Source organism: Galleria mellonella, unplaced genomic scaffold (genome assembly GCF_026898425.1).
Source record: "Galleria mellonella isolate WM207_F2 unplaced genomic scaffold, CSIRO_AGI_GalMel_v1 utg571, whole genome shotgun sequence".
Taxonomy (NCBI): Eukaryota; Metazoa; Arthropoda; class Insecta; order Lepidoptera; family Pyralidae; genus Galleria; species Galleria mellonella.
In genome coordinates this window covers 369,400-394,837 of record NW_026442121.1, presented here as the reverse complement: position 1 = coordinate 394,837, position 25,438 = coordinate 369,400, and the positions used below count along the sequence as shown (strand labels likewise).

General features: G+C 35.6%; 1 protein-coding gene across 7 annotated transcripts in view; it reads left to right on the top strand.

Annotated features, from left to right (window-relative positions):
* LOC113509423 (inactivation-no-after-potential D protein-like) overlaps positions 1–25,438 on the top strand; it is an 81,522-nt gene that overhangs the window by 34,676 nt on the left and 21,408 nt on the right. Inside the window, exons 1-2 of one of the 7 annotated variants that reach the window (XM_052899464.1) lie at positions 2,884–3,035; positions 8,441–8,764. The exons of 1 other annotated variant lie outside the window; for it this stretch is intronic. In XM_052899464.1, the coding sequence (XP_052755424.1) occupies positions 8,645–8,764 (120 nt within the window). In that variant the 5' untranslated portion in view covers positions 2,884–3,035; positions 8,441–8,644. Of the gene's footprint in view, positions 1–2,883; positions 3,036–8,384; positions 8,765–17,459; positions 18,835–23,053; positions 24,012–25,438 lie in introns of those variants that run through there. 5 more of the 7 variants (XM_052899463.1, XM_052899465.1, XM_052899462.1 and 2 more) reach the window with 5 other exon arrangements.

Here is a 25,438-nt window from a genome sequence, read left to right as displayed (position 1 = left end):
AAACAGGCCAGTTAGCCCATCATGATGAATTTAGGTCGACCTGGCTGGGTATATTGCTAGCAATGGGATTCTCAGTCTCCATTACTAACAATCCCTTTCCCCCCAGCCTATTGTTTCTTTTAAAATATTACTAGGTACTACTGTTGCTTTAAAAATATATCATTCGAAATTCAAACAGTTATGATGAGAGTAAAGTGCAAAACTTTTAGAGTCCCATGTAATTATCTTTGAATTAAAAGCAATTAGTGAAATTTGGTTTGCATCGAGAAACTGTGAAAACTATTTATATCTACAGGCGTCGGTTGCCACTTCCCATCAGGTGGGTCGTTAGCTTGTTTGCCATTCTGAAAATCCCAAAAAATATATGAATGTGATTAATTTCTCATAAGATGCTGTTTTCATTTAACATTACCATTATTTCTTGTATAGTATTTTGTTATCTGTGCTTATATATCTGACCTTTGCAATTGCATCTACTTGCCTTTGGTTTATTAATCTAATTATTGTTACAATACACTTAATACCTATTTTCAGCCGACTTCAAGAAGTATGAAGTTTCTCAATTCGGTGGTATTTTTTTTTTAATATATGTCTCATAACTTCGACAGTTGTGAACTGAATTTCGGAAATTCTTTTTTTAATCTCAAAGGAGTATTTGCGGTACCAATCTGTAAGTAGGTATATCCTTATAGTGTCCAAGAAGATTGTAAATATGGTTTTGTCAATTTTGTATCAAAATTTCTTTAAGAAAAACATTGTTTAATTGTTGAGACGCCATTTTAGAAATGCCAATAATTTCAACTACACTTTGCATAAAGTGCGATATTGCAGTGAAAGAACAGGACACGGAGACATAATACCATTATCACCAGTCATAAAAAATGACAACATATGAGGGGGTAAATTGGCATCATACTATGTTCGTAACGTCTATGGTACTTTTTTAATGGATGTGAATGGAATGGTAACTCCGTCTGCGCTATCGGTATACGCTGCCGAGGCACCAGTGAGGGATGATAGGTGAGCATGAAAAGGTACGTTAGTTAACCTATTGTGTGAATACTGGAATTCAGCATATTGGTTTGCAAGGGAAACCACGTAGATGTCGACCTGACAGGGTATATTGTTATGTTATGTCAGTGGGACTGGTACTCTGCATTACTAACAATCCATTACCTCCTCCACATTCATGGTATTGTTCATATCTAAGATTATAAGATATATATATATATATATATATATATCTCTCAATCATCAAATAGATTATATAGGAATCATCGAGGGTCAAAAAACGGGTTAATTAAAAATTAGTCAGCTAGATTGATATTTAGCTAAATAAATATTTGAATGCATATTTTTTTTTTAATCAAAACACACGCTCGTTTCTTTGGGAAAATTTTACAAACCAAGTTGGTTTTTTAAAAATTTGAATTGAGAACATTTTTTTTTTCTTATCTAATATATACGTATTATTTATTTCGACAATCGACGACTATTTTTAGTAATATTAGATATATTTGTTATTTAAAACATAACTTTGACATTAATTAATCAGTAAAGACGAGCAACATTACGAATCATTATGTTTTTATTAGGTTTTTTTTTTTAAATATATTAAAAAGTATTTTGTATTGTTTTTATTTTTCAATTTAATCTTATATTTACATTATAATTTCTCGCACATACTGAGTAAGAAATGTACAATATGATAATCCTATCCACGCACACATGGATGAAAAGTAGACCTTTTTTTTGGCGAAGCATTTATATTGTACTAACCTTAGATTATATAGATAGAGTGTTCGTACAAATTCTTCCAGAAAAGCGTATCAATTTTTTCATTACAATTTTCCGTGACAAATAGTTATGAGTGGGGGAAAGGGATTGTTAGTAATGGAGACAGAATCCCATTGCTAGCAATATACCCAACCAGGTCGACCTCCTCGCGATTCTACCTGGAAACTATCATGGTTAATTCCTGATGAATTCATCATGATGGGCTAACTGGCCTGTTTTCATTCTCATCTATCACCCTTCACTGGTGCTCCGCCAGCGTATCCCGTTAGCGCAGACGGGGTTACCATACCATTTCACCCATTAAAAAAAAAATTATGAGTGGGGGAAAGGGATTGTTAGTAACGGAGACTGAAAATCCCATTGCTAGCAATATACCCAACGCCAAATCGTATGGTAACCTCGCCTGCGCTAACGGGATACGCTGGCGGAGCACCAATGAAGGGTGATAGATGAGAATGAAAACAGGCCAGTTAGCCCATCATGATGAATTCATCAGGAATTAACCACGATAGTTTCCAGGGGGAACCGCGAGGAGGCCGACCTGGTTGGGTATATTGCTAGCAATGGGATTCTCAGTCTCCATTACTAACAATCCCTTTCCGCCCTGAATCTATGATTTTATGTGTCGTCTTCTTGCCTGCGCTTATTCTTTTCTGATATGTAATATTTTATAATATACATAAACAAGTTTTTGCACAAAAATACATAATTATTATAATATTATATTACTGTGTTTATTATTGGTGTTAAACAATGACCTTGTCGACATCATGTAGTCTGTCTCGCTCGCTCCTACACCGTACTATATGCCGGTGATTTCTGTTATATTTTCCTAAGTCGACGTTCAGGAGAAAATATACTTTGTCACCATGGAGCAGCGTTCCTTATTGAGTAGACACACACTTTTCAGTGTTTATCTATAATACTTATGTATAAAGGTACTATATCTAATATGGCGTCGAACTAGTTTGATTCTAATTCAAAGACGTCAAAGTTGATTTTTGTTTGTGCAAGTGGTGTGATATATAAATTAAGTTACGGAACGATATTTTGTGTATGTTATCAAGCATTTAGTATGTTATATTGCAAACACAGGTTTTAATAGTTTCGGATGTTCTGCCTCGCTGTACACTCTTGTGATATTAATGTAGGTTTAATTAAAAAAAAAAAAAATTGCTCAGTGACAGTGTTAAGTGACAGTGCCAGATCATGTAACTTGTGTATGCCAGTCGATACTGGTCTGAGTGATAAGTGACAGATAAAAAAAATATTTATTTATTTATTTTTTTTATAATTTATTCATTTCACACCGCCAAGTCTGGGTACACAGATAGGTAGATACACAATGATGTAAGTAAATGAAACAAAACAAGAATTGTGCGATTTTTTAATGACAATTACCGTTTAGGAATTCATAGAGGCGTCGTCTTTCTAGGAGGTCCGATTGTATCGTGTTTTCAAATGACTTGATTTAACTTAATTTTTTTTTATATATGTTACGCGATATCATCAGTTCTGTATAGATTTTAATGATTCTTATTTCAATCAGATGATTCGATTATTATTTCAATCAATACCAGAGGGAGACTTTGTACAAAAGTCGTTTGCTTGGGTACCTCTGTCCCATTCGTGTTTCAACCATATATCAGTTGTGTTTGCATGGCTGTGTTTCGGTTTGAAGGGTGGGATATGGCGTGAATTTACTGGTTACAGATAATAACACCTGAGTCCTCAGGAATGGCAACGCATGGAGGGTATCGTGGGCGAAACAGTATACTCTGTTATGTCCACGGTACTGCTCATGTCTATAGGCGACGGTTACCACTTTCCATCAGGTGGGCCGTCAGCTTGTTTGCCATTCTAAGTTGTATATAAAATATATCGCTTCGCGCGCACCGCTTGCCATCGATAGGGAATTCATCCTAACACGCTTGAACCTAAATGGTCACGTACAGTGCGGTTTCAAAGGAATTTTCTCCCGCGAGTGCTGTAGAATTCCCTGCAGAGTTATTCTCTAGGGACTACAGTATGGAGTTCTTCAAAAAGGGTTAAGATTTCTTCGGTGTTGGCAACGTGCACGTGACACGCCTAGTGTTGCAGGCGTCCATAGGCTACAGTAATCGTTTACCATCAGATGGGCTGTATGCTTGTTTGCCATCTTTGTGATATAAAAAAAGATATTTCAAATTTTATTCAAGTTTATTTAGCCGTTTAAACGTGATAGAGTAAAACAGTAAAGTTTATATTTTAAATTTTTTTTTATACAACTTAGAATGGCAAACAAGCTGACGGCCCACCTGATGGAAACTAATAACCGTCGCCTATAGACGTGTGCAATACCATGGACATAACAGAGTATACTGTTTCGCCCATGATACCCCTCATGCGTTGCCATTCCTGATGACTCGGGTGTTATTTCTCTGTACTCTGTAAATTTACTGTAAATTATCCGTCATACTCGTGAACGGGTGCTTCTAGTAGGGACTAGTCTGTTCAAGAATACTTTCGCTTTACGCTTTCTATCTGGTGGACCATCAGCTTGTTTACCATTCTAAGTTGCATAAAAAAAATTGGTCCCTTACAAGTTTCATCAAAATCGATTCAGATGCCTATAGACATGAGCAGTACCATGGACATAACAGAGCATACTGTTTCGCCCATGATATCCCCCATAGGTTGTCATTTCTGAGGACTCATATGTTATTCTTCTATACCCTGTTCACTCCATATTCCAGCCTTCAAACCGAAATACAACCATGTAAACACAACTGCTTCACGGTAGAAACACGAATGGGACAGAGGCCCCCAAGCAAACGACTTTTGTACAAAGTCTCCCTCTGGTGAGTCTGGAGTCGAATCTCGTATGGACCAATTTAAAAAATTAAATTTCTAAATTAGTTCAGATCCGGGTGTTAACGGCGGTGCCTCCAGAAGTTTACATGTTTGATTTCTCATATTCAGAGTATTCTTACTTGAGAAACATTAAATAAAAAACCGTACGCAAAGTTTATCGTAGATGGCGCCAGCGTGTTGTAACATAAACAGATCCAGCTGTCAAATAACAGAACGTGAGTCAGAAATATCTTTAATAAATATTTCTGAGCTCGAAATAAAGTTATGAATAATACTGTAATACAAATATTTATCATTAATATAGGAAAAAGTGCCCTTAAAAATGGAGAATAATGTGAAATTTTAAATCGGTCTCGTCAAATTTATTTTGTTCCGAAAAATTCGAAAGTAACAGGCAATTTGGTTCTAATTTGATGTGAAAGAGATTTTTTTTTTCTAACAAATGTTCGAGATCTCATTTTAACGTTGAAAGTTGTCGTATTGGAATACAACTTTATTATTAATTTTTTTTTTCAATGGAAAGGTTACTAATATTTTTATGAAAATTTAAAAATAAATTTGGTATAAGTGCTGATGTTTTTCATGAAATGTTTTCAAATATTTAGAATACAAAAAAAAAAAAAAAAAAAAAAAAAAAGTAAAAAAGGCAAAATATGTTCAATATAATAATGATATTAAATTGGATAGTTTAGTAAAAAAAATATAAAATTTTATATATTTAAAATTCGTAAATTTTAAATAAATTGTCAAAAATAAACGAAATTATCAAAATCTTCTTTAATCACTATCAACCAATTTTAAATAGAAGGAGGTACTTATATTTGATTATATTATTCGGTTTTTTTTGATAAGTGAAAATGGTATGGTAACCCCGCCTGCGCTAACGGGATACGCTGGCGAAGCGCCAGTGAAGGGTGATAGATGAGAATGAAAACAGGCCAGTTAGCCCATCATGATGAATTCAACAGGAATTAACCATGATAGTTTCCGGGGAGAACCGCGAGGAGGTCGACCTGGTTGGGTATATTGCTAGCAATGGGATTCTCAGTCTCCATTACTAACAATCCCTTTCCCCCTATATTATTCGGTTGTCTTTTTTTTTAGGTTTGTACCTCACAGCTCTGTCAGTACAGAAACGATTTGGAAAATTATTTTTTTATCTGAAAGGATATATGTACTTATAAATTGGTGACATAGAAATTTTACTAAAAACAGTTTTGTAGTTTGATTATTAAATCAAAATACCTTGTTTTGTAACAACGGAATATTATTTCTTTTCTTTTATGAAACACAATCGTAACCAGAGGGAGACTTTGTACAAAAGTCGATTGCTTGGGTACCTCTGTCCCATTCGTGTTTTAACCGTGAAGCAGTTGTGTTTCGGTTTGAAGGGTGGGATATGGCGTGAATTTACTAGGTACAGAGGAATAACACCTGAGTCCTCAGGAATGGCAACGCATGGGGGGTATTATGGGTGAAACAGTATACTCTGTTATGTCCATGGTACTGCTCATGTCTATAGGCGACGGTTACCACTTTCCATCAGGTGGGCCGTCAGCTTGTTTGCCATTCTAAGTTGTATAAAAAAAATAAAAAAAATAAAACTAATTAATCAAGAACATCTTCATAGACATCTCTAGTTTACTATAAAATTCACTGCTTCAATTAAAAATGGGGCATGGTAAACAAGCGGTTACCATAGTGTATGTACGCCTTCTAGCTTTACGCGAGCTTTGCCGACCCTGAAGAAACCTTTTTACTCCTTTTTTAAAGAACCCCAAGCTATATACTTTTGGGAAAATATATAGGTTAAAACGAATCCAATGATATTTAATTCGTCCTTTAGGTATATATTTAAAATAAGATTAAATGTTATGGTTTTATCAGCGGACGCCAAATCCCGGGATCGTTTGTCCATTATATGGCGTATCCGACAAAAACAGAGATAACAGATAAATATATGCTAAATCCCATAATATAGTTTATATATCGCTATAGAGTGGGATGGAAATGGAATGATAACCTTGCACGCGCTGTTAGTTAACACTGACGAGTTACCAGTGAGAAATGTTGGTCCGCCGTGTTCATCAATTAATCAGAAACCAGAGGGAGACTTTGTACAAAAGTCGTTTGCTTGGGTACCTCTGTCCCATTCGTGTTTCAACCGTAAAGCAGTTGTGTTTGCATGGCTGTGTTTCGGTTTGAAGGATGGGATATGGCGTGAATTTACAGGGTACAAAGGAATGCATATGAGTCCTCAGAAATGGACAACCCATGGGGGGTATCATGAGCGAAACAGTATGCTCTATTACCTCCATGGTACTGCTCATGTCTATTGGCGACGGTTACGACTTTCCATCAGGTGGGCCGTCAGCTTGTTTGCCCGAACCGAAACACAGCCATGCAAACACAACTGCTTCTCGGTAGAAACACGAATAGGACAGGGGTACCCAAGCAATCGACTTTTGTACAAAGTCTTCCCTCTGCTATGTTCCTATTTCTCTAGTATGAACAAATAAATAAGTAATACCCATGTTAGTCATGTCTGATCAGATTCATTGTTAAACCACAGTTTAAAGAACAGTTTTCTACGTAATATAATATGATAACATTGCAATTAGTAACGGAACGTATATTAAATTTATAATATCGTGTGAACTTATTGAATAATGTATTGTGTTACATGTTCACATACAAAACATATAACTACTAGTTTAAATGACTCATACATGTTAATATAAACATATATATATATATATATTGTACGCTTATTTAGCAGGACATGGAGATACTATTTAACTCATGTAATACCTTAATTTAACCTATGATCCACAATGAAGTCTTTGTATTTGTATTTGTATTTGTATATCGAAGCCTATTTGTCTTGTGGTTATTTTGTTATATAAATTGTCTTGAAAAGTACAAGGAATGGGTAATATACATATAGCAATATCTGTTTATTTTAGATATTATATCTATATATTGGTTCAATAACGAATATGTTAAAAGGCTGTTATATTTATTGTATGTTCCCCTGTTATGTCCATGGTATAAAAAAAAAAGAAAAATAACTGGCTATTGCAACGTATTATAATTATAGGAAGTCCAATGGCGAAGAATGGCAATTCGAGTATTCTGACACTTCCCTATGGTTGACTGGGAGAGAATGCTTTTAGCATTAAGTCCGCCATGTACACATATTTGTACTAATGAATAAATAAATAAATAAATAAAATGGCAATTTGTATTATGGAAAACTCCAGTAAGTTTTATGGTGGACATGTATTTATGGAACCGAAGGATTAAGGTGGCCGTACAGATAAAATATAACCATTTACCTATGGTTATCTTGATTAAATATTTTACTTGAATGACGTCGCACATATTTAATCCCTGTCTCTTAACAAGTACAATTTGCTTCAGAAATAAGCGACTTCAGTCGTGAACACGCACAGCGATGAACGTCGAGACGTTTCGTAGACACATTAGATTGAATATATTTGAGTTTAGAACGCGGAATTGTGTGTCTACAAATAGATTTTGATTCGCAATAAGCGTGAAATTTCTGTTGACTTGTGAACCGCATTTAGTGTTTTTGTTTTTTTTTAAGTCGATAGAACTTATTACCGTGATGAACTGAAATTAATATTAAATTGATATTACCCAGACTTCGCGTGTTTGAAATCTAAATACTGGATGTTGGTTTATTTTTAATTTAAAACAATTAATTTCAGACTTAATTAATTAAGTATAATAATATGTATTCTAATATTTACGAATATATTATCAGATGCATAAATGTGATAGCGCAATAGACTGTGATAAATAATGATAGAAGTGATGACTGTGATAGTTATGGTTAATTTTACAATTATAAATAACGACAAAATTTTAATTTAACTACTATACATATTCAGAAAAACCAAAATTTAAACTAATCAGTGTCAATAAAGGCTGTGTTAGTGATGGCAGCTGTGATAGAGTGGTAACGTAAATGGTGATAGGAGTGATGACTGTGATGACCGAGGTGCAAACGCGCCGCGCGGTCCATACTGAACAATACAAACTCCTAAGAACAATATGGCGCCGGACATTGTCTTTCAAGAAAAAGAAGGTCTGTACCTACTGTTATATTTTTATTTGCTTTTTTTTTACGAAGCGTGAAATGGCAAATTATCTGATAGTCTGCCATAAAAAAAGTGCTATCTGTAACCTATAGATATGAATAGCATCACGGATATCAAATGATACATTGGAATCTCCAAGATATGCTCATGCGTAAGGGGTTCCCAAACCTGAAGGTTTTTTATTATTGGATAATAATGGAACGGTAACACTGCCTGCGTTAACGGTATACGCTGGCGAGGCACCAGTGAAGGATGATAGGTGAGAATGAAAAAGCTGGTTAGTTAGCCCATCGTGATGAATACACTTGGAATTCAGCACGATGGTTTCCAGGGCGGTCACGTCGAAGTCAAACTGACAGAGCATATTGCTAGCAATGAGACTGATAGTCTGTATTTACCATCAGTTCCTTCCCCTCCAATCCTGAGGGGTAAGGTTGTATGTCTTCGTACCATATAATATCACTGTTGTTGTGTTTCGTCTGAAACACAGCCTGGTATGAAACAAAGCCTCAACCTTCCGGAATTGACAACTCATGAGGGGTGCTGCGTTCTATGATGATTAGGGTACTGTTACTGTTCATGTTTATAGGAGATGATCACCTACCACTTACCATTGGGCAGGCCATTAGTTTGTTTGGCTTTAAACGTTTTATGTCAAAACAATAATTGAATAGTATACTTTTCAACCGACTTCAAAAGGGGGTTCTCAATTCGTTTGTATTGTTTTTACGTTTGTCACCTTATAACACCGTCAGTTCTAAACCGACTTGGAAAATTCTTTTTTTTTTTTTATCTGAAATGATATATTTACAAATTAGTTTCATTGAAATTTTATCAAAATTGATTCAGCAGTTTAAGTTTTTAAATCAGAATAACTGTTATTCTTACAACTGAAGTCGATTGTTTATGAAGGACACGTGGAAATTTTAAATCCAGTTATTTCAATTCTCTCAATCGTTGTATGTAATTTAACTGCCCTTAAGATTCAATTCTACCCGCCATTATTGTGTATTCCATTTACATCTACGCACAGAATATTTGATTGTGTGAACTTCACACATGTTGGTTTGTGTCTAAGTCGTTGCCATAGCACAAAATACATCACACATTGCGTATTATCCTGCTCTTACCAAATTAGCTTTGCATCGAAATAACTACTTGAAATATGAAAATGTTCTGAGGAATTGTTCGGATTGATACCTGCTGCTGATTTTCACCACTGTGCAACCCGCCACAAACTAAAGTTTCATCCCAACCATCTGGACGAGTGGCGGTCTTCCACCGTGCGTTTTTCAAGGCACTTTCCTCCACGCACAGCCACTTTTTGGAATCAAATTCCAGCAGCAGTATTTCCAAACCGATACTTTTAAGAGAAGAGTATATTCCTTTTTAAAAGGCTGGCAGCACATCTGCAATGCCGTTGGTGCTGTGGGTGATCATGGGCGGCGGTAGTCACTTACCATCAGGTGAGCCGCATGATCGTTTGCCCCCTGTGTTGTAAAAAAAAATATGAAAATATAATTTAAGAAGATGTTTTTTTTCGATGTAATTTGCGAACATCTTTGATGAATTAGGAAAAAACAATAAGAATAAAATGTCAGAAAAAGACGAGTTGATAAATCTTATCGTTCGAAAAAGGAATTATCAAAATAGGCTCGTAATTAATGACGATACCTACTGTAAATTATATTATATATACTCATAGGTACCTACATAATTTGCACCTTATAATATATTGGTACTGAGTTCATACAAAGTATTTGTATGAACGGCGAAAACAGATCAACTTTTATTGCCTAAATTGGGATAACAGATTAAAAATTATTACTTATGTGTGTAAGTAAAGATTGTAGTATAAAATACATAAAATATTATGGTTATTTATTTAATACTTTATAACATTTAAGTTTATTTATGTCCCAGAAGGAGACTTCGTACAAAAGTCGTTTGCTTGGGTACCTTTGTCCTATTCGTGTATCAACCGTAAAGCAGTTGTGTTTGCATGGCTGTGTTTCGGTTTAAAGGGTGGGATATGGTATGAATTTACTGGGTACAGAGGAATAACACCTGAGTCTTCAGGAATGGCAACGCATGGGGGGTATCATGGGCGAAACAGTATGCTCTGTTATGTCCATGGTACTGCTCATGTCTATAGGTGACGGTTACCACTTTCCAGCAGGTGAGTAGTCAGCTTGTTTGCTATTCTAAGTTGTATAAAAAAAATAGGATTCTTCAAAAGGGGGTAAAGAGGTTTCTTCAGGGTCGGCAATGCCCGCTTAATACCCCTGGTATTCCAGGCGTTTATAGGCTACGGTAACCGCTTACCATCAGGTGGCCGTATGCTTGTTTGCCACCCCAGTGGTATAGAAGAAAATACAGTAACAAAAATTATATTTTTATAAATATTTTTATATTTTTTTATATTTAATTTATTTTTATATTTTTAAAATTATATGCTTGAGTTCATCCACCTTATCCTATCATATAACTGGCACGCTCTCTAGACCGGATTTTTATGTGTATTGTTGTACCAAATCCTTTTAGCCTCACTGAGCCGTCATCCATTCTCTTGACTTCCGAACAAACGTCTGAGAAAATGTTTAGGATGCAATCAATCATTTTTGAATGTATATATACTATATTTTATAATGTTATACCATAGTTTTTATCTATGTATATATATATTAGTATAACTATTTATTTATTATGAATATAAGTGGTATTTATGTGTTATATGTGTATTTCTTATGTATTATTGTGTATAATTATTTCAGTATGTTACTATAAATATGTTACATATTTTTCACCGCATCTGCCCTTCATAGGCTTTCTGTTTTTACCTAATGGTTAGCTGGTAGAGAATGCCATATGGCATTAAGCTCGCCACTTGTACAAAGTTTTATTGTGCAATAAAGAATAAATAAATAAATATAGTAGGATTTACTCACAAAACTATAGATATTTTACACGTGACAAAATTAATATTGTAATATCACTATTTATAATCTCACTAAGCTCGCACACAAATACATACACACACACACACACACATACACACATGCACACACGCACACACACACACACACAAACACACATACACACACACACTTATACTTACATACATATATAAACTCGATATTTATATTATATTATCTCATTATTCTTGAACTCACCGTTAAATGATTTAATGTTTCATAGTACTAAATTTGATTTAAATTTTTTTGAATGCGTTTCTTTTAGTTCCTATATGCAATGCAATTCTTATATTACTTTTTTGCTTGCATAAAATGTAAAGTAAATTTTAAAATGTTTTTTAAATTACTTCTAGAAGACATAGATTCTTAATATGTCTGCATTTTGAAAATAGATATACGCGATTAGTCTTCACATCGTTAACTATCAAATTGTTAATTAATTTTGATAGCTAATTCTTTTTGTTCCTTCTTATTTCTGATTTACTTCCGTCACAGATAATTTAGAGACATAGAAATTAGTAAAGCAGTAATTTGCTTTCTCCAGTAAGTTTTATTTTACTTCCAAATTGTTTTTCTATTAAAATCACAGATGTCGCTGTTAATATATTTTTTTTAACTTTCATAAGTATAAATAAAGGATAAATACACTAATAAGAAATTATTATTAACTTGAAACTGTAACAAACATTTATAGAAATTTATTTTCTGTTCTGAATACAGACAACATTATTTTTTATGAAACTTTTCATGTTGGATTAAATATGTGAGTATTTATATGGTGAAAAAATGACATAGATCTGTACTCGTATGTAATTTTTACTAAAAGTCTGATTTATCTGATATTCTGTAAAGCGATGCATATATTTATAAATAGAATTATCTATTTTTAAATTGATTTTAACATTATAATTCTAAAAAATCCAAGAATAATTTACTGTTAGTAGATAGATCGGTAAGTAAGATATGTAACTTAAAATGAATTGGTACGTAAGTAAGTAACATGTTAATTTATTTATTGTTCATTCATTGTACAAATACAAACTAATCATATATTTAGAGTCGAAAAATCTATAATTAAAAAATAATCGATATTTAAATTAAATACTTTGTTGTTTTACATTAACATCACAGATGGCGTTGTTTACATTTCATTATTTCACATAATTAACTAGCAACGTTTGTTTAGGTTTTATTAATTAATTAAATAAACAATCATGAGTGGAGATATCAATTTTAAATGTATTTGTAGACTATCGTCAAATGATCAGTGTGTGATCGCTCCCAAGACTTAATTACTCGAAGCAAAATTAATTGCCTGATAATCTAACATAAATAAGATAACATGTTTGAACTTTATATTATAAATAAATGCTCTCGTAAATGTGTATAGGTAATAACAATAATTATTATAATTGATAAAACTGTTACGACATCTGTATATTTTCCATGTGAATATGGAGTAAGAAATAGGAAAGACGCCATTTTGTTTGCGATCATAGAATGCTTTTTTTTTGGAATAAGAAGGTATCTTAAGATAATTGGAGTCTTAGTATGGTAATAGATTAATAATTAATTTGATGTTACACATTACTATTTTACCAGAGGGAGACTTTGTACAAAAGTCTAATGCTTGGGTACCTCTGTCCCATTCGTGTTTCTACCGTGAAGCAGCTGTGTTTGCATAATTGTGTTTCGGTTTGAAGGGTGGAATATGGCGTGAATTTACTGGGTACAGAGGAATAACACCTGAGTCCTCAGGAATGGCAACGCATGGGGGGTATCATGGGTGAAACAATATACTCTGTTATGTCCATGGTACTGCACATGTCTATAGGCGACGGTTACCACTTTCCATCAGGTGGGCCGTCAGCTTGTTTGCCATTCTAAGTTGTATAAAAAAAAACTTTGTCAGGGATAAAACTAGCATATGTCATTACAGAGCAACAATTTAATTATTGCAAAAAAAAATCTAATGTTTAATCAGACACTATTTATTTGGTATATTTAATAATTTTAAAGAAATCTTATTTGTCTTATATATTCCTAAAGATGTTTAGAATTGTAAATAATATTACTATCTAGCTAAAGCAATCGAATTAGCAATGAGGAGGTCCTGCTTAGGGTTAAGGAAAAACGACAAATTATTAGAACTATTGAGGACAGAAGGGGGAAAATGTTGGGACACTTGATACGACACGACGAACTTATGAACATTATAATAGAAGGTAAGATGGAAGGAAGAAGGGGGAGAGGGAGACCGAGACATAGTTAGATCAGGCAGATCAAGGAAGGAGTTGGTGTCGTGTCGTATCAAGAGGTGAAGAGACTCGCTGAAAATCGTAGTGAGTGGCAAGAGCTCCACCGACAAGAGCGCAACTCTTAAATGGATAGATAGATAGAGCTAAAGCAAGTTAAATAGAGAGAGAAAAAAAACTAAATACCGATTCGAAATGGACTTAATGCGATACATTATGAGTATTATATAATATGAACAGTATTTACTCCACAAACAGAAGCTCGTGCCAAAATTGTATAGAACAACTGTACAAATATAAAATTTATACAATATTTAAACAATGACCGCAGCTAGACATTTCATTTATACATAGTTTTATAATTATATTGAGCATGTATAAAATTAGTATAAGTCTGATAAAACTATCATCGTCACTTTTAGTGTATTAAAAGAATAAAAAAAAAAAATAAAGAGTGGAAAAAGTAATAATTACTATATTGCGAGAATTTCCACTAGATGGAGTGACGATCTCAAATGTATTGCAGACTGTCAGTGGATATAGGTGGCCTAGGACAATGCTTTATGGCAGTCTATGGAGGAGGCCTATGTTCAGCTGTGGACGGATAATGGCTGGGATGACGATGACGATGACATTGTTGGAAAAATACGTTCAATTGTGATAATTTTACTTAGAAGGTAATCGATAAAAATATCTTGCAAGTTATCTCGATAGAAAGTATTTTAGTATATTTATTAAATTCATTATATATATAGTTGATTTATTACTAACCTTTGTATGTGACCACGTGACAGGGATATTTTTTTTTGATGTGTGAAAATGGTATGGTAACTCCGCCTGCGCTAACGGGATACGCTGGTGAAGCACCAGTGAAGGGTGATAGATGAGAATGAAAACAGGTCAGTTAGCCCATCATGATGAATTCATCAGGAATTAACCATGATAGTTTCCAGAGAAAACCACGAGGAGGTCGACCTGGTTGGGTATATTGCTAGCAATAGGATTCTCAGTCTCCATTACTAACAATCCCTTTCCCCCTCGTGACAGGGATATTTATTTATTTAATTAAAGACAGCCAACAAAACATACATTTATATTTAACAAATCATATTTAGTTACATTATAAAATGCTGGCTTAATTAATGGCCAATTTTTTAAATAAATGACAATAGAATGGTCAGCCCGCCTACGCTATCAGTATACACCGGCTGGACACCAGTGAGAGGTGATAGGTGAGGATGAAAACGCAGGCCAATTAGCTCATCGTGGCAAATACAACGAAAAATTATTCACGAAGGTTTCCCGGGGGAACGGTGTGGAGGTCAACCTGATAGGGTATACTGATAGTAATGGGGACTAATCTCCCCATTACTAACAATCCCTTCCTGGGGGCAGCGCATGGGGGGTATCATAAGCGAAACAGTATACACTGTTATGTCCATGGTACTGCTCATGTCTATAGGCGACGGTTACCACTTTCCATCAAGTGGATCATCTGCTTGTTTGCCATTCTAAGTTGTGTAAAAAAATATATGTTGATCAACCAGGATAAAAAGTACCTTATATACTTTCCTATTTCATACAATAAGTGTGTATTAAATTTCATAGTGCTTGGTTAAGTTATTGACACACATATGGGAGGGTTGTTATTACAAAGTCTAATTTAGTAAAAGAAAATAAACATCCAACATATTTATTTATTTATTTTTATCCAAAGCCCAAAATACATTGTATAGGATAGATACTACGTAATAACATTTAAAAAATTATAAATTAAAATTACATTTACAGTTATTTACATGCAATACATTTCATTTTTTCTTTTTAATTATATTCAATTCACTTTGCAAGTTTATATAATCAATACATCAATACCTACAATATAATTTATACAATACACATACAATATGATTTGTATAACTGCATTACACTTATATAAATTATATTATTATATAAATGTTATATTTATACTTATATAATATATTATTATTATAAGATATTATAATCGCCGTTATATAAATCAATTAATTATGTCACACTTATATTTTTGTTTTTTTTTTATATATATAATATATTAGTCATACATATAATAATTTATTACTATTGCTCAAAAATTCATTTATTGTTGTCATTAAATAACTCATCTATGGAATAGTAACATAGCATAAATTGTGACATACGAATCGACATATATATATATTGCGAAATTGCAAGGATTTAGTTCCGTTCGTTTCAGCTAATAACATCGTAACAAGTTTGAAAGCGATGTCTGTGTGTCTGTGGCATTGTAGTTCCGGAATAGGTGAAGCAATTTATTGTGGTTTGAACCTCCGACGTTAAAAGAGGGGTGTAGTAATAAGTTTTCGGCTTAATCTATGTATTGTTTGCCACTATATATCTATTAATGGTATGGATCTTGCTGATTTCAATGATGCTTTTTTTAGTTCCTACTCTTAGTGTGAATAGAATTTACTTACTCTTGCATTTGATATAAAAACATATAGAACAATAAACTTAAAATAAAAAAACATATAATCATGCAAATTTATGAAGATGTTTGTATGAATATTATTCAATTAAAACAAAAGGCTAAACAGATTAGAGTGAAATTTGGTACAAGATGTTGTATATATTGATTTACTCAAGTAAAAACCCAGGAAATAGTTAACGTTATGCGTAATAAGGTAGGTAACTTTTTTTTTATACAACTTAGAATGGCAAACAAGCCCACCTGATGGAAAGTGGTAACCGTCGCCTATAGACATGAGCAGTACCATGGACATAACAGAGTATACTGTTTCGTCCATGATACCCCTTATGCGTTGCCATTCCTGAGGACTCAGGTGTTATTCCTCTGTACCTAGTAACTTCACGCCATATCCCACCCTTCAAACCGAAACATAGCCATGCAAACACAACTGCTTCACGATTGAAACACGAATGGGACAGAGGTACTCAAGTAATCGATTTTTGTACAAAGTCTCCCTCTGGTAAACTTAACTTTTGTTGATAAAATTTATTGCAATAATTTCAGCCCAACTTCTTGTAACGAAGATGATAAGGGAAAATACAAAATTTAAATACAAAATTTATTTAAATATATATTGTGTGTTTAAATGTATTGCGATGTGTACGATTTTACGGTCATACCCGTCTTTTCCCGCAACTTTGCCTGCATGACCGGAATATATTAATTGCCAGTGTAAAAAATAACTTATACACATTTCTGTCTAAAGTAGTATGTACATACACATACTATTTTATTTGTAATTTTCATGATTATCGGTCGAGCCGTAAAAAATTTAAAAGGTAACAGACAAACAAACAAATGCACTATCACATTTTTAATATTAGTAAGAATTATTAGTCTATTTTAACTATTTTATTCTATTTTAACTATTTTATTCTATTTTAACTATTTTATGAAAATAATCCAAGAACATCAATATAAAGTATGTATATATACAACGTTAGTAAACTCTTCATAAGTCTTACTTCATACGACTTACAATATTCTACGTGTATGGTATGTCCAGTTGTGTAATCGACGTATAAAATTGCCATTACAAAAATATAAATGAGTACATTCGTAGTATTATAAAAATTATTAACAATTATGCGGGTAGGAGACAATCACATACAAAATTGTAGCAGCAAACGACGGTACTACATTGGATATTATACTAAAAATTTTGAGTTAATTAACGCTTTATTTATCCTATCTCCCGACGAGTTAGTGTGACTGTTTTTTATTTTTTTAATAAAATAAATCTTTAAAATATAAAAATGGAACCTCCGAAGCCAAAGAAAACTGGCAATCCCCATGCATGTGAAGAAGGTATGGACGATTTACCAAAAGACTATAGAAGTAAGGAAAAAAGAAGTGCCCATGTTCCTCCTCCCCCTCGACGCAGGCGCCCACGACCACCCGTGGTAGATCCTGATGTATCATCGGACAGTAGCGCTTCTATCGAGGACTCATCACCAGACAATCCACCGGAGACCGAACCTGAACAACCAGCATCGGCAGAAGAACAGAGTACTACTCCCGAAGCTCAAGAGGAACCTAATGTTGTTGACGAGGAATCTGTACCCGAGCTCACGGAGAGGTGTCCAGAGCCACCTCCAGAAGAACCAGAGAAATTATCACCGGAGAATCTTGCGAAAAGAAGACGGGCCTCGTTGTTAATGTTGCCCGAAGATACATCAGCACTAACACTTCCTCTTGAAAGAACTATGAGGTTACTGGCGAGGGACGCCGCGGCTACGCCTTTGTTAAGCATGGGCGGGCCATCGACAAGTTATCAAGTAGACTGGTCACAACCATCGACTAGTCAGCAAGCAGGCTCGTCACGCCCATCGACTAGCCAGCAAGAAGACTGGGCACGTCCATCGACTAGCCAGCAGGAAGACTGGGCACGCCCATCGACTAGCCAGCAAGAAGACTTGGCACGCCCATCGACTAGTCAGCAAACAGAATGGTTGCGCCCATCGACTAGTCTTCAAACAGACTCGCCACGGCGGTCTTTATCTTCGTCATGTGACTCCGCGGGTGTACCAGGTGCATCGCGATGGTCTACGTCGGTATGTGCCGATGACGAATCAATGGATTCAGATATTAGACTACCATCGTATCCGCCGAGTCAAGAATCGCGAAGTCAATCGACTGCAACAGAAATTGATGAAGATCCTGATACGCAGCCAATGGAATGGTCGCCACTCCCGGAGCCGTCTGCTGGTAAACGTCTTAGTGTGACGTCAGATTCATCTATGCCGGAGATACTCAAAGGAGTAGAAGATACACAGCAAACAGAGAGAGATGAGCCGGTGAATATTTTTAGTTATTTCTGGTCACATTTATTTATTATTAGATAGCTGCTTCTCGCGGCTTTGCTTGAGTAAATCAGCATATACAGTACTCTATATGTTAATTTACAGTTTAAGCTACCCATTTACCAAATTTCATCCAAGTCCGTTTAAACATGATCGAGTTACGGAAATACAAACATTCAAACATATTCATAAACTTTTACATTTACAATTTTAGTAAATTTAAGACTAGTTTCTCGCGGTACCCGCGTGCATTTTGTTATTATCCATTCCTGTGGCAATTTCATAAAATACCTTCTTAATGTTTAATATTTTATGCAATTTGAAATGGTAAATGTGAGCCCATCATCAAAAGTGGTAACCGTCGCCTATAGACATAAAGAGTACCAGAAGTATAAGATAAAATTTAATACTTAGACCCTACATTATTCTTCACTTAATAAAACAACTAAATCGAAACAGATATCATTTCGTGTTGTAGGTAAGTAACAAATATAAACTTCTATGTTTTCGTAAATATGGAACTACTGCACATCAGAGTTGGTAAATACTGAAAATGTCATATTATTATTTTGTGAACAATATTTGTGATTTTCTTCATTTTCCTAAATTCATTTAAATAAAGTTAATTCTACTAGCGCGATCGATTATGTTATTGGATACGAAAAAAATCGGGTAGATAGAATTTTTTCTAATAAAAAATATTTTACGCCATATTGCGTTTACTTTAAAAGAAAAAGTGATTTACTATTTCTACGTCACCATACTATAAAGTACACTGGGACAATTTGACGTGTTGTGTTATTGTTTTGAATTTGAAAACAATGTGTGACCCGGACAACCCGAGTGAATCGACGAATCAGCAAAGTTCAGTTGATGCCACTTGTGATCCAGTACCGAACGTGAATCCTGATCAAGAAACACCTGATCTTTCCCAATCATCTGATCCTATCACCGTAGAATCTCAAGAGAGAACCTTGTGTAGACCAATTACATTATGTATTTGCGGTTATAAGCCAAACCAGGAGGCAACGCAACTTGAAGTAAAACCGCCCCAGTCAATATCGGAAGACACCAGAGAATCCACGGGTGGTACGATCTATCCCGGCTCCGGATCGTCACCAGATTCTGAGGTAACCTTCGATAGGCAAGCAACAATGGCCCTATCTATGTCTGTGACCTCACTGTCCACGGATACAGTGTCACCGTACAAAGACTCGTTACCTTCAGATATCAGTGGCTGTTCATCTCACTACACGTCCATGGATAGCCTATCTGTTACATCATCAGGCCAGGCTGCTCCTCCAGAATACGTGGTTACAGAACCGACACCTCCAGCGGAGCCGGTACAGTTAGCAGTGAAACCACATTCAAACCTTGAAACATATTCAAGTAAACCGCCAAATGTTGCGGCATTAGACACAACAAAAATTGACGTATCAAAACTGCAAGAACCATCGGCGTTGCCGGCTGTTCTCGAAGATCCAAGCTCGGTGGAACCTTCAGCTCCGTTACCATTTATCGTATTTAAACCTACAGATTTATTGCCAATTATATTCAGTCCTGAAGCTCCGACATCAGTTGAAATCGAAACTGAAAGTGAAAGGAAAAAACGGAGGCTGGCTAAATCGCATCCACAACCCTCAGAGCCCTCGATACCGCATAAGAGGATACATTCTGATCCAGCACCGAGGAGTACTAGGCTCAGCTCGTCGGATACGGTGGTGTCTTCAGCAGACACGTGTTCGGACATGTCTGACCCGTTGTCACCGGATGCTAGCGAAACAGCGAAATCTTTTTCCGATGCAGCACAGTTTTCACAATCGACGACTCTGCAATCACCATTGACTTCGCCGTCATCGAAATGCCCGCCAGAAGGTCTACCGGTAAATTAATAATTTCATTTTTAAATTTATTATTTTTAAATTATTTATTTTGGTTAGCTGTTTTTTTAAAGGGTGATAATGGAATGCTAACCCCGCCTACGCTATCGGTATACGCTGCCGGGGCACCAGTGAGGGATGATAGGTGGGGATAAAAAGGCAGGTCAGTTCCCCATTGTGACGAATTTCACTGGAATTAACCACGACGGTTTACAGGGGGAGCCGCGTGGAGGTCGACCTGACATGATATATTGCCAGTGGGACTGGTAGGTCGCATTACTTACAATCTCTCCCCCCCCCCCCCCTAGTTAATTAATTAAAATTATGTTGTTTGTATACCGTTAGCGCAGGTAGGGTTACCATTACATTATTATCTATTAAAAAAAACTGCTAGGTACGCCCGTTTTTTTTTATCATAACAAATAACTGTCTGCAATTGTAAATTAATATGAGACTAAAACATATTGTTAATAAAAGGGATAATTATAATCTCTTTAGAATTTAAGAAGCAATCACGTACAATACATACACACATATATACAAACAAAAAATGTCGAATTGAGAACCTTGTCGTTTTTGAAGTTAATAATATTTGAATGAATTACAACATAGTTAATTAAATAGAATAACGACATACTGTAAAAACTATTTATTTATTTATTCATTAGTACAAATATGTGTACATGGCGGACTTAATGCTAAAAGCGATAAATAAATACCAGAGGGAGACTTTGTACAAAAGTCGATTGCTTGGGTACCTCTGTCCCATTCGTGTTTCTACCGTGAAACAGTTGTGTTTGCATGGCTGTGTTTCGGTTTGAAGGGTGAGATGTGGCGTGTATTTACTGGGTATAGAGGAATAACACCCGAGTCCTCAGGAATGGCAACGCATGGGGGGTATCATGGGCGAAACAGTATACTCTGTTATGTCCATGGTACTGCTCATGTCTATAGGTGACGGTTACCACTTTCCATCAGGTGGGCAGTCAGCTTGTTTGCCATTCTAAGTTGTATAAAAAAAATAATAAAGAATGTTCCAAATCAGTTTAAAATTAATGGAGTTATGAAGTGACAAACATGAAAGAATACTAATAGGAAACCTTCCTTCTTTTTGAAGTCGAGAAAAGACAAGCTTTTTTCATCTTCCAAGCATCTTCTCTTAGTCGTATTGTTCTTTATCTGGCTATCTATCTATCTATCTATACTATTTAAGAGCTACGCTCTTGTCGGTGGAGCTCTTGCCACTCACTGTCTTTTTTTTTACAAACGAGCATGTGGCTCACTTGATGGTGAGTGACCACCGCCGCCCATGATCACCCACAACACCAGCGGCATTGCAGGTGTGCTGCCGGCCTTTTAAAAAGGAATATACTCTTTTCTTGAAGGTTATGTTGTCGTATCGGTTCGGAAATACTGCTGCTGGAAGCTGACTAATTTGTTTAAATACTTATCTCTCTTAAGTAGTACACTCTTGTTAGAGTGGTCGTGGTTTTTATAACGATAGTGGATCGTCGATGAGGCTCTCCTTAGCGACTGAGGTCCTCGCAATACTTATATACTAATAACTCCTACTAATACCTCGCAATACTTATATTAAAGATATATTTAACAAAGTATGTTTGTATTAGCACAGAATTTATCATTGCTTTCTACACTAGGCCGAGCCTGTACTGTAGGAAGCAGTACTCGCGTTATCATATACTCGTACATGCATACACAGGCTTTTTAGCAGTACTGACAATTGTGTAACTAATTTGTATAATGCAATTATTTCATTTAGATCTCACCACCAATACACATGTATAAATAAGTATTATGAATGTGTGTGTGTGTGTGTGTATGTGTGTGTGTGTCTGTGGTGTATTATAGTAATAATTCTAGTCTATCTGAATATAAGTTAATGAAAATGCAATCAAATCTTATTAAAATTGTTGCAGGAACACCTTTCTGTCTTATAGTTCAATTAATTATTCCTTTGTTTACATTTTTATTAAGTTTAATTAAAACGGACTATACATACTTAAATATAAGTCCCGTTTGGAAGTTTCCTAGATTGTCACGTGTTCGGAATGCATGGAAGGCAAGGTTTTAAGATACATAGACAGATACATAGATACTCTTTATTGTTTCCTCCAAAAGATTACAATAGTAAACTTATTATAGATACAAATAATTACAGAAAAAAAAAATTATAAATCTTGCTGTCGCATAATTTGGATTAAATTTTGTACGGTATAATTACATATTTATTATAACTATCGGGTAGTTCGGAGTCTAATAATTTAATAGTATAACTTGGTGGTAGACAGATGATGTGTGCGGAAATACGCCATTTTGAATTAATCGTGCGAACAACTTTGCTTCACTCTGAAGCTTAATTTACAAAAGTGATTAAAAGAAATTTATTAATAATTCAAAATGAGTAATCCCGATCAAAAACGTGAAGAACCCTCACAAGAACCTGCAGAACAACAGGAGCAAAGATTCGAAGTAGAATCCGACAGTGACTTACAAACTTTTAATGTGACCAGTAGCCCGAAGCCGCCTACACCAATCTTCCGAGATACACCCATAGAGTTTACATCTGCATCTGATGACACGACTGAAAGAACCGTCATGCCATCAGTCAGCATGCCAACAGACACGCATTCTCCACAGCTCGCGTCCGACACAGAGGCGTCAGCTTCCCTACCGTCTGATTCCGATCCCGCCAAGATCGAGTCGAGAGAACGTGGAGCAGATTCACCAGGTGTAACAGACGACACAGACTCGAAAGCCTCTGACCTTCCTTTGGATCCATCAGAGAAGCAAAGTAAACCATCATCAGAGAGGCTTGGAAGGAAAAGTAGGTGTTCCCCAATACAGTCACGTTCATCGCTACCATCTCTGGTACAACCACAAGTGGCAGTGAAGAAGCACCAACTGTTACCAATAATCACCTTGCAAGTAAATCCTAATTTGGCACCGATAGCCCTTGAATCTAGAAAGAGGGCGACAGCCTCTAGTTCTGTGTCGTCCACGTCTGACCCTTCGCCTATTGAGGAGAAGGTACTGAGGCAGATGATTGGCGTGAAGCCACCGTTCACAAGGTCCATGACGACGGCTTTGTTAGATGTGAACAAAGCTTCGACACAGCATTTAACGCCGTTGACTATACAGGCTAGACGAGGCAGTGTCTCAGTTGAAAATGTTCTGCTGACATCACCCCCCCTGCCAATGGACGTAGACGAATCTCCGCAAGTTGAACTTGAACAGCATTGTGTACCATCATCGACGGTACCTGGGGATGAGGTATTTTTTTTTATAATGTTTTTCTTCTACTTTAAAAAGTAAGTTAATGAAATCTTTTTGAAAAGCTGAATATTTTAAATTAGTTATTTATTTTATATTACATTTATACTACTCAACACAAAAAAAACCTAATTATTAAATTTAAATTAAAAAAAAATGTTTTAAAATTAAATAAAAAAAAATTGTTTATGTGCTTTGAAATGGCATACAAGCTTACGGCCCACCTCATCATTTATAGACGTGAACAGCACCTTGAAAGAAAGAAAAAAAATTGGTAATGATGTCTATGGTACTCATAATATGGTATCATTCCTGGAGAAGTAAGATGTTTTATATATTTTAATTGTATTTACAGTTGTTTACATTGAGTTCACATTATTTATTACGTTAAGTAAAACTAACTTATTTAAATTAAGAAAAGTGTTCAATAACAAATAGGTAAAATGCGGGTGGCATTAATAAAAAATATTGTCGGTAGACACATTTTTATGTGATCTCGAACGACGCCATTTTGTTTAGTCTATTATTAACGTTGTGGTTGTTATACTGCCGTACTTTTAAATACAAATTGAATCACAAAATAATAAATTTTTATTTCGATTTCAATTTTATTATTGATTAGTTAAATACTGTTTATATGTGGCAATGGATAAATCCAAACCAAGGAAAAAGGGCGGCAGCGAGGCCGGATCGAGCTCCAGGAGAGATGAAGCGGTGGAAGAGTCTCAGAGAGATGTTAAAAGTGCACCCGCCGAATTGAGACCCCAGCTACCGCCACCGCTACCGCCACCGCTACCGCCACCGCTACTGCCACCACCACCATCACCACCACGGCAAGAACCGCAGTCGGAATTTTTTGACAGTGGTGCTGTTCTAACCGATACCCCAGAATATGACGACTCCACCATCGGGCAGTCTTTAACATTGCCTTTGGATACGTCCACACATTCGTGTTTGGAGCAATCGCAAGTGCACCGTACATCACCAGACACAGATGTATTGGTTTCATTATCGACTGATCCAACTTCATTAAGCTTTCAAGTCAACGAAGGTGCTCATGATCCACCCACAGCGGATGAGAGGTTGGACACAAGTTGCTCCAACTACCCGCCTACAGACACATCATTCATGTCAAGGTCCTCATCCTTGAAATCGTCATCCGACACGTTGGCGAAGAAACTGAAGTGCTCTCACTTAGAAGCCCCTGCGCCCTCGTCACTACCACCGTTCATGCCGGGAACTGAAAGTCAATCTACTGGCCCACCGAAAGGTGGTTCCTTACCATCGATAATAAAAAATAAATCGAACGGGTTTACAGATCCGGCGTTTATGTCTGATTTATCACCAGCTAAGATCAAAAAGCTGAAAAGTAAAGCTCGCGGAGGAGGCGCCCAGTTATCGCCTTCCAAGCCAATCGCACAAGATCC